The sequence below is a fragment of the Sturnira hondurensis genome, unplaced genomic scaffold (genome assembly GCF_014824575.4).
Source record: "Sturnira hondurensis isolate 20B ecotype Veracruz unplaced genomic scaffold, ASM1482457v3 Scaffold0021354, whole genome shotgun sequence".
Classification (NCBI taxonomy): Eukaryota; Metazoa; Chordata; class Mammalia; order Chiroptera; family Phyllostomidae; genus Sturnira; species Sturnira hondurensis.
Window position 1 is genome coordinate 6249259 of NW_028093985.1, and position 16067 is coordinate 6265325.

A 16067-nucleotide genomic window follows, 5' to 3' on the forward strand; every position below is an offset into this window, starting at 1 on the left:
AGACTGCCCTTATTCTTTGCATCCTGCCCCTTTAGCCAGCTCCCCAACCTTCCACATTCTCTTATCTGCTGCAAATATTTCTGTGTTAAAAATTCCTGATTCATGGTACTTCTCAGAGGTAGGCCCCCTTGACTTGCAAGAGTTCATAGAATCAGCTTCCTAAGGAAACCCTCTTTCTTTTCCCTCATTCTCCAGGGGCAAATCACCTGGCTTCTGATGCCTGACTCCATCTTGAGCTCCCACTGCATGGATCTCATTTTGCAAACCATTGCATAGCGCCTTCTTCGCTAACCAGGAGAATGCCTTTTCCACTCACTCTGATATCTCTTTACTTAAGGGAAACCATTTTACACAGTCAACATTTAACAAGAAACTGACATGCTAAAAACTTTGTCCACTTTTCTTTAAAAAACTTAGGTTAAGGTATGTTGCTTTAAAAAAATTCTTGAGATATATAAGTAAAATTGCAGGGAATTCAGTAATCTATTCTAAAATGTAGGCCATATCAAATCAATCAAATATAAATGAGCAAATAAGTAATTAAAATATTAAAGAGTACATCCTCCTTAACAAGCCAAAAGTGTCAAAAAGGTATAACCCCTTTCTCTTAGGATACTTCCACTTGCCTAAATTTCCTTCTGCTTACATGCCTTTACCTGGACAGCCTCGGGCCCCTCATTCACTCACTTCTGCCTTATCTCTGCTCTTTCAAGTAGCCTCCTGATGCTTCTATCTCAGTCATGCTGTCCTTCATTCATTCCTTTACCCAGATTTCCTCCTCTTCATGGCACTGCCTACTCTCAAACAGGCTTTGTATATTTTCTGTCTGCCCTACCAGAATATGGCGTCAAGAGGGCAGGGACTTCATTTTGTTTACTCCTGTATCCTCACCTACAACAGTGCTGGCCTGACACAATACAGACTCTTTCAACAATATGTTTGTTGAAAGAGTGACTGAATGTCCAGCAAGGAGAAGTTACAGGAGAGCTATAGGAGAAATGTTTCCATAATAGCAAAAAGCCTACACAGAAGGTCTAGTTCAGGGAGGGAAGAGGAACCAGGAGTGTTGGTGGCCTCCGGGACCCCTCTGTCCAGACAGGAGGAAGCAAGCTGAGGGGGAACTGGTGAAGCAAAAGCACATGTTCCTGTGAAGGTTCTGAAATGATGTTCAGGAGGACTAGGTGTCTGGGCCTCTCTCCCAGACTGGGAGTTGGAAGAAGAGGAAAGAGGGAAGAGAAGATGGCCTTGCTATGATTTTTCTAGGCACCTCCATCCAACCACGTGGCCAGGCTCTGTGGCCAGTAGGACTTGGATCCACCTCAGTTTAAATCTGAGCTGCACTCTCCTCCACACTCAACTAGAGGCAGGCAGCCCTTTTAGAGCTCAAGCTTCACCCCATCCCTTGAGCAGGCTCTGGATGCCAAAAGGGCCCTAAAAGCAGGGGTTTCTCTCTTCTCAGCAGAAGAAAGTAATGACGAAAAGGGAAGTTAATGACATGACAGGAAGCTGAACTGACATTGCCTAACTCATCCTCCAAAAGAACTCTGTACAATAGTCATAAAAACTCTCTCCCATCCTTGGCCGACTTCAGAAACAATTGGTTTGGCAGCATGAAAGCAGCGTCAATCACCTCATTTCCCTGAGCAGCTTTCCTCATTGGCCCAGTTATTGCAGAGCACCGGAACAATTATGCATGTACTGCTAAGTATGTGAGACAGACTTGGCTGTGCGTTTTAACACAAAAGTGTGTCACATGTTCTCCGTCCTCATAGTTAAGTCTTCATGTAGCCAAGGTTCTGTCTTACACACAAAATTAAAACCATAAATAAATAAATAAATACAAAGGACCACTAAAGTCAGGTGAGGGAAATATAGGTGAAGGTCTCAGCCATATTCAGGATCATTCCACCACTGTTCTTTGATACAAAGGGTACCATTTACTAAACACTTACTATGGGTTTAATAACTTCACACACAGTAACTCAATCTTCATCACAACCTTAGCAGGTAGGTACGATCATCATGTTCATTTTATACACCAGGAAATGGAAACGTAAGTAACCTGCCCTGAGTCACACGGGTAGGAAGATGTGAATCCAGAAGCCATGTGTTCAAGAGAAAGACACCGCCAGTGCTGATCACTGCCTGGAAGTGCACCCACCAAAATGGAACTTCACCTTCTAGCACTGTTGAAAGGGAACTGACTCTACAGAGCCAGCAGCAGGGCGTTGTGAATGGGAAGGAAACTGACGGTACTAGTGCACGATTCAGTGTGCAGGACAGTTTTGAGGTGCTTTTCTTACTGCGTGCCAGGTGGATCCGGCAGTGAGCTCCGATTTCTCCAGCAGGACCACATCTCTCATCCCCGCTTTAGCCAGGTGATAGGCCAGACTCACACCAATGCAACCGCCTCCGATGATCACGGTCTCTGCTCTCTCTTTCCATCCTGTTTCCGCAGATGAGGTTGGGTTGTCCTTTCTGTAAGACAATTTTTTTCAATGGTAGCTATATTAGGCTGTGGTAGCTACAGCTTTTTTAAAGGCATTTAAAGCCTAACTCAGGCAACCTGGTTGAGGGAGGAAGGAGGAAGCATTAGAGCCTCATTCCATGTAATTCCGGTCCATTGTAGATAACTAATATAGCTAAAGGACTGAACAGGTGACTTCGTTTATTTTTTTCCAGAAAATCTAGAGAAGAGTTTTTCTCCGTGTACTTAAAGAATGTATTTGCAATCATTTTATTCCACCAAAAACTGTAATCATCGGGACGCTTAGTCCCATAAATCTTGGATCACCTCCCTCCACTATTTTCCAGGTGAAAGAGAGCCAGATGGAATAAAACACTCTTCCTTACTTAACTTCCTCTCACTGTGCGCATGCTTCTCTAATTATAATTACTGCTCAGCGATTTAATATACATATTTGCATGACTGTCTTCCTAGCTTGATTGTGAGCTTCTCTCAGACATAGTGTAAAAAGTGATGCGTAGGAAAGCAAAGAACAACATATATACATACACCGGGGTTTGCAGACATACAGACCATCTCTGGGTTGATACAAAAGTCACTTTAACAGGTGCCCGGGAAGAGGGTTGAAGTTGGAGAGACTTCGCTGGGAACTTTTCTCCCCTTTGATACCGTATCACTTTTGTGCAATCGAGCAAGAAAAAAGAAGAAATCCAGACGACCCTGAACGCCCAAGTCTGCCTTAGCCCCTCGCTCCCACCCTTCATCCTCTGGCCTTCGGCCTTTGAGTGGGCCGGGTTCCCACTCACCCTTCCAGGCCGCTGACGGAGCGTGGATGGCCAGGGCAGCCAGGCAGCGGTAAGCCCCGCAGCGGGAGGCCCTGCAGCCGCCACGCACCCAGGCGGAACATGGCGAAGCCCAGAAAACGGACACCCGCTCCGAGACAGGCCTGCAGGCAGCGGCCGCGGAGGATCCTCCCCCGGGCGAGGGGCGGGCCCCTGGACAGGCGCGCTCCCTGCCACCAGGCTCCAGCAAAACCTCGGCATCATGGAACCTGCCGGGCGCCCCGGACCCAAGAAGGTGAGTTTCCCAAAGTCCGTGACTACTCAGTCAGCCCTCCCTGCGGCGGGTCTCCCAGCTCCAGGAGTTCAAACCCACCAGAGCCCCCAGCGCTGCTCTGCGGTGCGGGCCAGGCCCCTGGACCGCTCTGGGTCTCAGTTAAGCGGTTCGCGAGGCCGGAGTGACTACATGCCTGGGAGTGAGGATAAGATAACAAACCTGGATGCCATTTATTGTGCCCTGACTTAGGGTCGGCACTGCGCAGAGTGCTTTACTCAAGTAATCTCTTCATCTTCACAAGTGTCCCCATTTTACGGTAGAAGAAACTGAGGCCCCGAGAGTCAAGCGACTAGCTCAGAGAAGAGCAGGGATTTGAGCCTTCGGATCGGAGGCCACACGTTCTCTCCCCGAAGCCGGCCAGCACCCAGAGTGTTCTGGGGCTCCTGCCCCACTGCTCCGTTCCCCTGGGTTTTGGGGAGGGCCATGGTCTGGCCGTCCCAGTCGCCCGCTGGCCCAAAACCCTCCCGGCCGGGACAGTGCCAGACTTGCGGTGGAGAGGAGGATGCGTGGGGACTCCTCTGCCTCGTTCCCCCCCCCCACCCCCCCCAGCCCCTGTCTCCAGGTTTTTCCCTCAGCCCCACTCCCAGCTGGGATGCCAGCTATTGGCTTTGTTCGCCCATTTCTTCGTGGTGTGTGTGTGTGTGTGTGTGTGTGTGTGTGTGTGCGGTGGGAGGAAGGGGTGACAAAATAAAATTAGGAAGAGCATGAACTTGGACTCGGGGACATATTCAGGACCCCTCAAGGCAACCCACCTGCACCCCAAAATTCATAAGAGATGGTGGGGAAGAAAGGGGCGATGTGGGCATGAACACGTGCACCACTGACTTATTTATACTAAAAAGTTACAAGCAACCAAAACACCCTACAGTAGTGGGCTCTCTAAATAAATTAAGGTTCATCCACTTAATAAGTTGTTAGGCAGCCCATTCAGGAGCAAAGTATGGAGCAAACAAGCAAGTGCTCTGGCGATGTTAATTTACGAAAGGAGATACACACAGACTGATCCCAAGAACATGTGAAAGTATATACACACCATAAGGAAGGACAAAATAATGGCAATAGTTACATAAGATGAGGAATATGGATTTTAAAAACTTAAAAACATTTTGAATATATTTTTCTGATTATAAAAGTAAAGTGTAGGCATAGAACATGGGAATAGTAAAAGCGTAAAGAAGCAAAAAAACATGCTAATTTCTCCAAACTTTCCCTAATACTATGTTCACTTTTACAGTTCATTTTTAAGGTATTGCAGTATGCTTTTTCTGTTCAATTTCTTGCTAGCCTCTACCCCTTCAGCACCAAGTTTATGGTATGCTAACCCATGTTCATGAGTACCTGGGAACTCAAATTAAAATGTTAGAGGGAGGGAGCTTGTCCCACCTCTCAGCTCACAGGTGCATTTTAAGAGTTCATTGAATTGCCACAAAGGAAACCTCCAATTGCTTCTTCAGTCCAAGAGAGCAGTCCGAGGGGCAATTTTCAGGCAGATTGGATCTCTGGCTGCCTCCTGCCACAGGGCAAAGTTGGTAGACTCCTTTGTATATGAGCAGAGCTGCCCTGAAGCCAGATCTTAAATCCAGAAGTCCAGACGCTGATACCTGCATAAAGGGGGACAGCTGTCTCTCAGAGCTCACGATCAGATCCCAGGCGGGTCCACTGTCTAACGACAGGAGGATGGGATGAAAATATAAAAGTACTGCCAGGTAGTCTCCAGTGTTCTTTGTTTCATGCAGTCCTGCCATTCTCCAGCTGTCTTTATATCATACTGGCAGTGAGTGGAGGGGGCGAGGACAGCGGTAATGAAGGGGCTAAATGATGCTGTGAATTCAAATTGTAATTTAGTTATTCTGCTAATGGCTATTTAGAAAACTGGCAAATTTAAAATGTTGGACAAACATCTAGATAGCCTAAAAACGTCTTACCTTTATTTGCTATCATGAAGACACAGTCAAAATGTGTGCTACAATTTTCTTGAAAAAACCCTAGCTAATTTTCTGTTGAAGAGTATTATTATTATTATTATTTGCCTCAGGACCAAACTTGTAGCATATGTATCTCCTTTCAAAACAGGTTTGTCCATCTTCCAATTCTGCATAGTTTATTAAGGGCTGACTCTGGGTTAGGTGGTGTAGGAGGTGGTATGGGTTGGTCACAAGCTATGTCACCTGAGCCTCAGACATCTTACAGCCCAACACAGGAAACAGGTAAGTAAGCAGGTACTGCAGTGCAGGTGATGGATGCAGAAATGGAGGGTGTTTGGACTTAAGCAGGACGCAAAGGAGGAGGTAATCACAAATAAGAGTAGGTCAGGCGAGGCTTTGCACTGCCGGCAATGGAAGGTAAAATAGGGGGCTGGAAGGAATGGGAGATCGTTTCAATAATCCAGGGTCAGTGAGGACGAGGGGGACATATATTGGAAGTTTGAATAGACACACTTGGTTTGGATGTGGGATGTGAGATACTAACTACTAATACCTAAGTTGTATACTAATGTTCTTTCTCTCTAAAATTGTTTGATATATACTGTTAACTTTGATTTTTAATGTAGGTAATTGAAGTGTGTTAGAGTCTCAAGATGAGATTTTATGCAGGTGACTATGTCTCTAATTCTCTGTCCTATAGCCCTGTGCGGCAGCCATGTATTACATTGTCTTGAGATGATTTGTTGACCCACTGGCCTTCCCCAACGTACCCAGATTTTGAGCTTCATGAGGGCATGGACCTTGTTCTACTCTAATGTTTGTCCCTCATGCCTAGAACTGTACTTGGCATGTGGGATGGTCTCACTAAAAGTTTAAAGCTGACGTATTTATTTAGTTTTCAAAAGTACAAAACAAAAAGAGCAAATTGTATTTTAATGAGGGAGTAGAGAGATGGGTGAGGATTATGGTAAATATTAACATTTCTTCCGTGTTCAGCTAAAGTCATCTTCAGATATGAAATATGGGAAAATAACCAGAGTGAGGTGCTCTCCGTTGAACAGTATTTATAGGTAACACAGCAGGGCTCCCCTCTGCTTCCCTCCACAGGAAAATGGAGACGGTGTGGCTCTGACAGCCTGGAACTTAGCCTCCAGTGCAGCCCCTTCCAATGTTCCTTTCTGGGCTGCGCATGTGACTGAGTAGATGGGGCAGCTCCAGGCTTTCCTCCCCCACTCATGCATTGCTCTGTGTCCAGTTGTAGGCAGGGCTGACAGGCACTGTCCTTGCATTGTCGCTAAAATGTTGTATCTTCAACTAATGCAGTCAGTACAAGAAAGACAGACACCATGGGGGTGCTTGCAGTTTGTCACAGGGTGGTCAGGGAAGGCCTCTCTGAACAGAAGACACTTGACCAAAGACCTCCAGGAGGTGAGAGGTGAGCTTCACGGGTACCTGAGGCAGGTGTGTTTGAGACAATGGAAACCAAAGCCTTTGGATAACTGGTCTGGTTACAGACTTTTACTCGAGGTGTGAGTAGTCTGAATAGAAAAGTGGTAAAACAGAAAAAGGCTGGGAATTTAGAAGAGCTGATGTCTGCTTTGTTACTTACTTAGCTCTGTGATCTTGGGCAAGTCACATGGCCTCTCTGAACCTCAGCTTCCTCATTAGTAAAATGCCCTGCCCAGCTCGCAGAGCTGTTGGGAGGAGCACCAAATGATGGTGTGTATATGAACATGCAGGAAAACGTAGGGCATAATGATCAAATGTTGCATTCACTAGGATTGTGTTCAGTGATCTACACAAAAAGAGAGGTTTGTTTTTCTCACCTAATAAGAACTCTGGCAGTCCACGGTTGCCACAGCTACTCCAAGCCGTCATTAAGACTCCAGGCTGCTGCTATCACTCCCTTCCACTGGCCTTAGTGTGCGGGTTTCAGTGGCATGGCTGCGGGATGACTGCTGCATCTACAGGGCTTGTGCTGACATTCCGGGCAGGAAGGAAACGCATGTGAAGATGGAAGGGAGTGGGCCTCTGTATCAGGAAAGCAAAACTTCTCTGGAAATCTTCAGTGGACTTCCACCTTTGTCTCATCAGTCAGCACTGTGTCAAATGACCATCCCCAGCAGCAAGGGACTCTAAGATTCTTTTTTAAGTTGGTAACATTGTTGCCACCAAACAAAATACATTAGCAAGGAAGGAGAGAAAATGCAAATTAGTTAGGCAACCAGCAATGTCTGCCACAAACGCTTTCAAAAACCCAGATGACTACTATGGAATCACCCCTTCACTGTGTTTTGATTCAGACTAAATGGTATGAGAAAAAAATGTTCATAGCACTCTGACCAAAACAAGTCCCTGGATTGTCCAAGAAATAAAAGTGTACTCAATCTTTCTAAAATACTATGAGATACCGGTGATTGTAACAGAGCGGGAGCTTGTAAGAACAACATACTACTTTTCCAAAAATTAGGAACTGCTTTTTGGGGAAAAAAGAGGGGCCTTAGATAATTTTTCTTTCTTTTTTTCAGGGTATTTTAGAGCGTCTGGATGCTGGGGAGGTTGTGGTTGGAGATGGCAGTTTTCTCATAACTCTGGAGAAGAGGGGCTATGTGAAGGCTGGGCTCTGGACCCCAGAGGCCGTGGTGGAGCATCCAAGTGCAGGTCAGTGCCAGCATCCCCAAGACTGCTCATCTGGGGGGCAGTTTTAGTGCACCTGGCTGAGAGAAGATGAAAAAATAATAGCACATGTTTCCTAAGGATTGTTTCACTTGTCAAAATTGCCAAGAGGTGAAGACTCTGACAGTATGTGGGCTGAACAAATAGAAGAAAATGATTTCTCTCTCTCCCTTCCGCCCTCTGTGCACACACATTTGCATTATCATATAGAGAGAGTGCTGAAATACACATCTTAGTATTTGTTTTTCATGAATATTTACCCTATGGATATTCAAGGGTTTCCTTAGCATAGTAAAACTGTTATTGCTTCAGATTCACCCTTCTAGCTACAATATTCATATATTGTAACAGTGATTTGGGTAAGGATGATTAATGATATCTACCGGCTAACAAAGCACAGACAATAGACAGCCAGGTTCTGTTGCCAAAGCGGGAGGGGCAAAGAAAGAAATGCAGTTTTCCTTGTTCTACTTTGAGGGCTCTCCAGTGCCAGCTACTCCGTAGGCCAGCTAGATGCTTCATGGTGTGAGAAACTGAGTGAGCCCTATTAGACTCAGAAACCAAGAGCGATTGGCCAACCAACCTTTAACCTCTGCATCAGACTTCACCAAGCTCTGAGGCCTATCAATTAAATAATATGAGGCTACTCTAAACAGCCCGGATTTGGTACAGACCCTGCCATGTCCTGTCCTTGAATTTTACTAACTTTAATTTGCAAGTTTTTAGATAAGCACTAGGTTTGAAATTGTGTGTGACTGCAAGAATTGGGTGTGGATGAGCTGCTGCTGCTGAAAATAGTAGCTTCTGTCATTTTTAATATTTAAATTTCAATGAAAAAAAAAAACTACTCTGTAGTTCATCAGCTTCACATGGAATTCCTGAGAGCGGGATCTGATGTCATGCAGACTTTCACCTTTTCTGCCAGTGAAGAAAACATGGACAGCAAGGTAAACAGTAATGCCAGTTGGTTGGGGGACAAGGCGGGCAGGGATCATGTAACATAATAAAAATAACCTCTCAATAGAAAGCTATGGAATTGACCCAATGTGTTACTACCCTTTATTAAAAGCTCCACATGAAATATCTAAATAATTAATTATTGTATAGATATATATTCACTAAACTAATGAGTTTGTGGTTTCTTTAGGGGCAGGGAGGGTATAGGACTGGGAAAGAATAGGTCTTTGGAAGGGCATGGCCATTTTTCCGTGCCATTTTTTTATAGAGAAAGAACAGTTTATAGATGTTCTTTTTACCTTCTCATTTCACATTCGTCTTTTCTGACTTGTCCATCTGGAGACAGGGTGGTCCGAGGTCACACAGCACTGGCCTAGGAATGAGGACAGTTGGGTCAAATGCCCAACTTTGCCACCTGTTGGCTGTGTGACTTTGTGCAAGACACTTAACTGCAAGGAGCTTTGGTTTTCTGTTCAAAATGGAGGTAACTTCTTAACTGCCAAGGGTTGTATGAAGGATGTGCAAGTATTGTGAGATATTCTGCAAAAGTAAACTGTTAGCACTTATAAATGTTAATGTCCAACTAACCAACAATAATTGAGTGTCTGTTACAATACATTCTCTAGTACTAGATACAAAGATCATACAAAAGCATAGACCCTATTTTGAAGTGGCTCAAGGTCAAGCGTGGGAGGTAAACAAATATGCTAAAATCCAATGTGGTCAGTACAATAATGGAAACACAAACACATTGGTAGTAGAAGAGATGGTACCCAACTCTGCAGGTCTTCTTAAATTACAGTTAAAACCAGCGACTTCAACTTATTAGACTTGCTCATTTCCTTTTTTGTTATTGATTATATTTTACCTTTAAAATGCCAAGCTCACCATCTTAATTCTTGCTCTCTAATCTCAGTGGGAAGATGTAAATACTGCTGCCTGTGACCTTGCCAGAGAAGTGGCTGACAAAGGTGATGCCTTGGTGGCAGGGGGGATCTGCCAGACATCAATATATAAAGAGTACAAGGATGAAGCAAGAGTTAAAAAACTTTTTCAACTACAGCTCAAGGTTTTTGCCAAGAAAAATGTGGACTTCTTGATTGCAGAGGTAAGCCTAGTGTTATAGTGATAGTGTTAAACCTAGTGACAAGTATAAATGAATACTCCTCAACTATCCTGAGGGTATTGGGTTGCCTCATGACCTCATTTCCTTCATGAAGACAGTCAAAGGTTTATTTAAATGCACTACAGTCAACATGCTCTCTCTTGTATGCTAGGTTCTCTGTGAAGCCAAAAGACAGACCCAGGAGAGACCCAACTATGGACTTGGGTTTTCTAAGGTCAGAGTAGTTATAGCAGCTAACTCTTGGGGGCATATAATATCGGGTCTAGGGAGAGAACAGTGATTCAGGGAGTGTCCTCGCCGAGGGAGGGGCAGGACTAGAAGGAGCCCTGTTTATGGGCTGGAGGCCATAAGGGAGCAGAGCCTTGGGGGCAGGTGGCTGGCTGCTTAGGCTCCTCCAGGCCCTGCCAGTAGTCATTAGTACCAAGTAGTTCCCTTGCCTTCCTCCACTCTTGCTCACTCTTGCGTCTCTGTTTGCACTAAAACTATAACATGTGAGCAATATTTTAAAGAAAGAAACAGTAACAATTGGTCATTGACCAAACATGAAGGCCCAAAACATTCCTTTCCTCTGCCTCCCCAAATTTAAAGCCCTCATTCACCATTTCCCTTTACAATTGCTAGAGTCAAGTCCTCAGGTCTTCACCTCAACAAGGACAATAGCCTACCAACTGCTATTTTCCCCAATCACTCTACTGAACCTGTTGAAAACCTTGCTTCTCTGGCCTTCCTGAGGCTCAGGGCCACCTGCAGCTGACCCAGCTGGGAACAGTCCTTAGCAGAGCACAGCAGAACACAGACTCCACCCCTTACGTTCCCCAGAAGATGGGAACACCAGTCAGAGGTTCTAAGAACCTCTCTTTTGACTCCCACTGTCGTTCCTCACACACTGCTTCTGCAGAATCTGTTTCTAAGTCCAGATGGAAGAAGCAGGGAGATTTCTGCTAGCTTTTCTTCACATAAGATCAGCTTTTCAATTGCGGGACTTCAGGGGGTTCCTGAGAAGCACCCTTGCAGATGTCATAAACTTACCAGACAAGGTGTCCTGTCTGCCATGTGCAAAGAAACTCAGTAGCTATCCTTTCCCAGCTTCAAAGTTCTCATCTGCAAAGATAATATTTCTGTTCCTGCTTTATAGAACACTTATCAGTATCTAAACAGAAGTGAGTATAAAAGCACTTGGAAGTAGTATAAAGCATAACAAACCATTCATTACCTCAGTTCCATAAAAGATGAGTCCTAAATTTATTAACTGTTGCTCCTTCAAAATTATGACTTTAAATACTCAATTACTCAAAAAACCTTTGTGTTTTTTAGATGATACATGAATGAAAATCTATATACAGAGTGTGGCAAAAATAGATTTACAGTAGTATGTGAAACAAAGAGTTTATTATTGTATTACTATTTATTAGCTACTGCATTATTTTCCATATGACCAATGGTAAGCCTATTTTCCCCCACCCTCTATTGCTAAAAGAATTAACATATATACTCAGAAAGGTATCCTTTAGTCAGTCTGATAGAGATACATGCCCTCAAGTTTTATTACATATTATATACTCAGTTATTTTTATAATTGTTTTGCCACATTTGCATTCTACCACTGAAAATCTGCTTCATATTTGAACCAATTGAAAAAAGTAAAATTTCTCTTAGTATTTTGAGCATGCTGAAGAAGCTGTGTGGGCTGTGGAAGTCTTAAAAGAAGCTGGTAAACCTGTGGCAGCTACTATGTGCATAGGCCCAGAGGGAGACAAGCATGATGTCACGCCTGGAGAATGTGCTGTTAAGCTGGTGAAAGCAGGTAATTTGGACTCCTAATATGATGCACAGCTCAGTTGTTATTTATGAAATTTAGCAATGCCTGCTGTTGTCAGAGCAGTTCAGGAATGAAAGAACGAACTGGAATTCACTTCCTCATCTATAAAATTGGGGAGGTAGAGTGGGCCAGCTGACTTCTAAGACACCTTCGAACTATTAACAAATAAAATAAACAAGAAAAAAAAGTAAAAGTGCTTAATGTCTTTGCACAGGGGCTTCGATTGTTGGTGTGAACTGCCGGTTTGGGCCCGAGAGCAGCTTGGAGACCATGAAGCTCATGAAGGGCGGCCTCCAAGCCGCAGGGTTGAAAGCGCACCTTATGGTACAGCCCCTGGGGTTCCACACCCCCGACTGTGGCAAAGGAGGGTTTGTGGACCTCCCAGAATACCCCTTTGGTGAGCTCGGGCATGGATTAGACATCCTTGTTGTTTCTGAATGTGACAGAATAGAAAGAGCTATAATGAACAACTATGGTACAGTCATGCAATTCGGGACCACATAAAGCAAAAACATTACCTGTTAACCAAAAATGAGCCATCTGAAGAATGCACAATATAAAATTTACAGTTTTTTAATTGAAGAAAAAAGCTTATCAGAGCCTGTATCATCTGAAAAGGGAGATGGTAACAGGAATGCCTAACTGTTGTGTTACAGGACTGGAGCCCAGAGTTGTGACCAGGTGGGATATTCACAAATACGCCAGAGAGGCCTACAACCTGGGGGTCAGGTACATAGGTGGGTGCTGTGGATTCGAGCCCTACCACATCAGGGCGATTGCAGAGGAGCTGGCCCCAGAAAGGGGCTTTTTGCCACCGGCCTCAGAAAAGCATGGCAGCTGGGGAAGTGGATTGGACATGCACACCAAACCGTGGATTAGAGCCAGGTAGGAATTTTTAAATCAATAACACTATTTTTCTCAAATCTCACTTTATTCATTACACACATTCATATATGCATGTGTGTAATAACAAAAAAATTCAGCAAGTATAGAATTGTATAAAATGAAAAGTCAAAATTGCTCCCCTCCTGACACCATTCTCAGAGAAAACAAACTCAAATAAGTCAGAAGCAACTTATTTTAATTATTACTGTCTAGGGAACCTGAATGTGCAGTAGCCACGAAAGATAAAACATTATTCTCTAGAGTAAAGTCAGCCATTCTTTGAAACCCGAACTCCCAAACATTGATGTTTGCAGACAACTGTGATCACACAGAAACCTGTGTGCACCCTGACTTCTGACATTTTTATTGTTCCAACATATTGATTTGTTTATTGTTTCATAAGTAAAGAGAGAAACTGTAAAAAAATTATGTAACACTAAGGTCTGAGACCAGGAAACTTTGTACTTTTCTTTCTTTGTCTAAAAACAAGGTACAAGCCCTGGCTGGTGTAGCTCAGTGGATTGAGTGCGAGCCTGTGAACCAGAGTATCACAGTTCGATTCCCAGTCAGGGCACATGCCTGGGTTGCAGGCTAGTTCCCATCAGGGAACAAAGGAGAAGCAACCATACACTGATATTTCTCTCCCTCTCTCCTTCCCTTCCCCTCTAAAGGTAAATAAATAAAATCTTAAAAAAATAAAAATAAAAGATAAAAACAAGGTACAAATATCAACAAAGCTATCTGTATTGTTTTTTGTTATTATTTTGTCTCATTGCATTAAAAAACTTCACATACTTGTCATAACATTACATTAGAGCATTGTAAATATATTACATTAAAAAATTGTGAATATTCTAAAATAGAATAAAAAGAACCTTGCTAGAAATTTCAGAATGAATTTAAATCTATAAAACTTAAATGCATTTTTTTTCTGACAGGTGATACGAAACCTAAGGATTATTACTAAGGATAGAATTTGAGAAAAACCCCTGGCATGAATGAATATGAACAGTTATTCTGCCTGTGTGTTGAAACTGAAATGAGATACAAACCTTTGATTAATTGTGTATTTTTAAAACACAGGGCTAGAAGAGAGTATTGGGAGAATCTGCTGCCGGCTTCAGGCAGACCTTTCTGTCCTTCGCTGTCAAAGCCAGATGTCTAAGGAACAATGGAACAGAAAAAAATCCCCCCTAGGCCCTCTGGACCCCTTCCTCGCCTTTGCCCTGAGCCCACCCTGCTGTTTCCAGCCACTAATGGGAGGCAGCGCCTTCAGTTAAATGCAGCGTATGAGCGAGTTGCACTGCGGCTGGGGTCAAGCACCCCACTGGATGCTGCAGGGGATGCAGCGAGGATGGAAAGGCTCCTTGTTCTCAGTATTTGCTGCCCAGTAATACTGCACTACATCGTTTTCACGTTGCCAAGAACGACAAACTTGTCTTGGGACAAATTAAAGATAAAAAAAAACGGAAGTCACTGAGCACCAAGCTAGGGAGGAATTCAGGTAACTAAGCCAGGTGCTTGAGGAAGACAGAGTGGCATTCTGAACTAACGCACTGAGCTCGCTTTCCTTAAATGATTTGTATAATGACTCCAAAGGCACTTCCCAAAGAAAGAAGCAAACACCATTTTTGAGCAATGGAAAGATTTTGAAATAAGTGTATAACCTTCCAAAGCAATTACTTTCAAAGGTGATTTTAATTAAAGGTGTTAGGCGCTAGAACTTTTAATGTTTTTATAATCACTAATAACTAGATTTAGGGACAAGGGCAATGAGATAACATCTTATATTTTTCCTTATAGTATTTACTGTTGCGCTAGGCATAATAATAGATGCTCAGTGAAATGGTTATGATTTAAAAATAAGTAAAAACAAACAATTTTAGAAGACTTTTTAAAAGTCAATGTTCAAATCTATCTTGGTCTAGTATTTTCTTGATTTATCTTTTTGTTATTTTCTATGTACTGATTTCTCTCCGTGTTTCAAAATAATGTACCAATTTGTGTCAGTTAATACAAGTAAAAATAATTTACCTTTTATAGTGTTTCACTGTTTAAAATTTTATGGATATTCTTTGAAATAATAATAACAAACATTTATTACTTATGTTCCAGGCTCTTGCTTTTCTTTCTCTCTCTTTCCCTGTGAGAGTGGATGCTCACACATTAACAGCTTGCTTAGTAGATAAAGATTTTGTGAAAGGGCAAAGGTCAAGAGCTAAGAGGCTGCATTGGGAGGGGGTGCCCTCCTTCATCCTGAATCCCTTCCTTGTGTCTGCAGTGGTACAGACTAAAACCTTTGTCCAGTGCCACACCATATAGTACAGAAGTTGTGTAACAAGTAAACATGGATTACGTATGGTAGGTGATAAGGAAATGTCTTCAAATCTAGGTCCCTTGGCTCACAAAAAATAAAAATTATTGGAAGTCCATGTTAGCTAAAAGCAATTTGTTTCCATTTTTAGAAAGAATCAAGTCATTATCAGGTTTTCAGATTGACAATTGTAATATATACCAAAAAATAATTAAAATATATTCTCCAGAATTTGTTAGTCATAGGAATGACATGAATTGAAAGAGGCGAATAAGGAAATTAATAAGGAAAAATGAATTTGGAAGAGACGTGCAGACTGAGAGTAACAAAGGAAGACAGGACATGACAGGAAGATCAGCCCGGGCAATCACGTAGTGTGCAGCCACGGAAACTGTTCTAGGAGAGAATTTAACAGCTTTATTGTGTGCTGTTTGCTTTGCTTTGCTAGCTTGTTGTCTGAGCATTATTGATTAGAAAAGTCATCCTAGACCCATTAAACATGCTGGTTTCACTTTGGGTATAGTGAGTGCAGTGCCCAGAATAGAATGTTGATGAGATGGAAATTGATAAAAACTTTCAAGAGTTGAGCAGGTGTCCCACAAAGGAAAGCCTTCAAGAGAAATATTTCCTATGGTAAAAGGCCCCACAACTATATAGTGATTGGATCAAACAACAGATAATAATAAAAACATATTGGGGAAACGTATTTCAAACCATACAGGTCTAACTCCAAGTTTTTTAATGCATACTAAAGTGTTAAATTCTTATTTATGATTTGCTTT

The 16067-nt window shown here is 43.0% G+C and overlaps 2 protein-coding genes across 2 annotated transcripts in view; one reads left to right on the forward strand and one right to left on the reverse strand.

The window, feature by feature from the left end:
- DMGDH (dimethylglycine dehydrogenase) overlaps window positions 1–3397 on the reverse strand; it is a 63021-nt gene extending 59624 nt beyond the window's left edge. Inside the window, exons 1-2 of the mRNA XM_037032202.1 lie at window positions 3274–3397; window positions 2304–2478 (exon numbers count right to left, since the gene is read on the reverse strand). Of these exons, the coding sequence (XP_036888097.1) occupies window positions 2304–2478; window positions 3274–3374 (276 nt within the window). The 5' untranslated portion in view covers window positions 3375–3397. The remainder of the gene's footprint in view (window positions 1–2303; window positions 2479–3273) is intronic.
- Window positions 3398–3463: 66 nt separating this feature from the next.
- On the forward strand, window positions 3464–14621 carry BHMT2 (betaine--homocysteine S-methyltransferase 2). Its single transcript, XM_037032204.1, has 9 exons — window positions 3464–3544; window positions 8037–8169; window positions 9040–9131; window positions 10058–10249; window positions 11924–12071; window positions 12301–12483; window positions 12743–12971; window positions 14055–14228; window positions 14268–14621. The coding sequence occupies exons 1-8, from the start codon at window positions 3512–3514 to the stop codon at window positions 14134–14136; spliced, it is 1092 nt and encodes a 363-aa protein (XP_036888099.1). The 5' UTR covers window positions 3464–3511; the 3' UTR covers window positions 14137–14228; window positions 14268–14621.
- Window positions 14622–16067: the final 1446 nt, after the last annotated feature.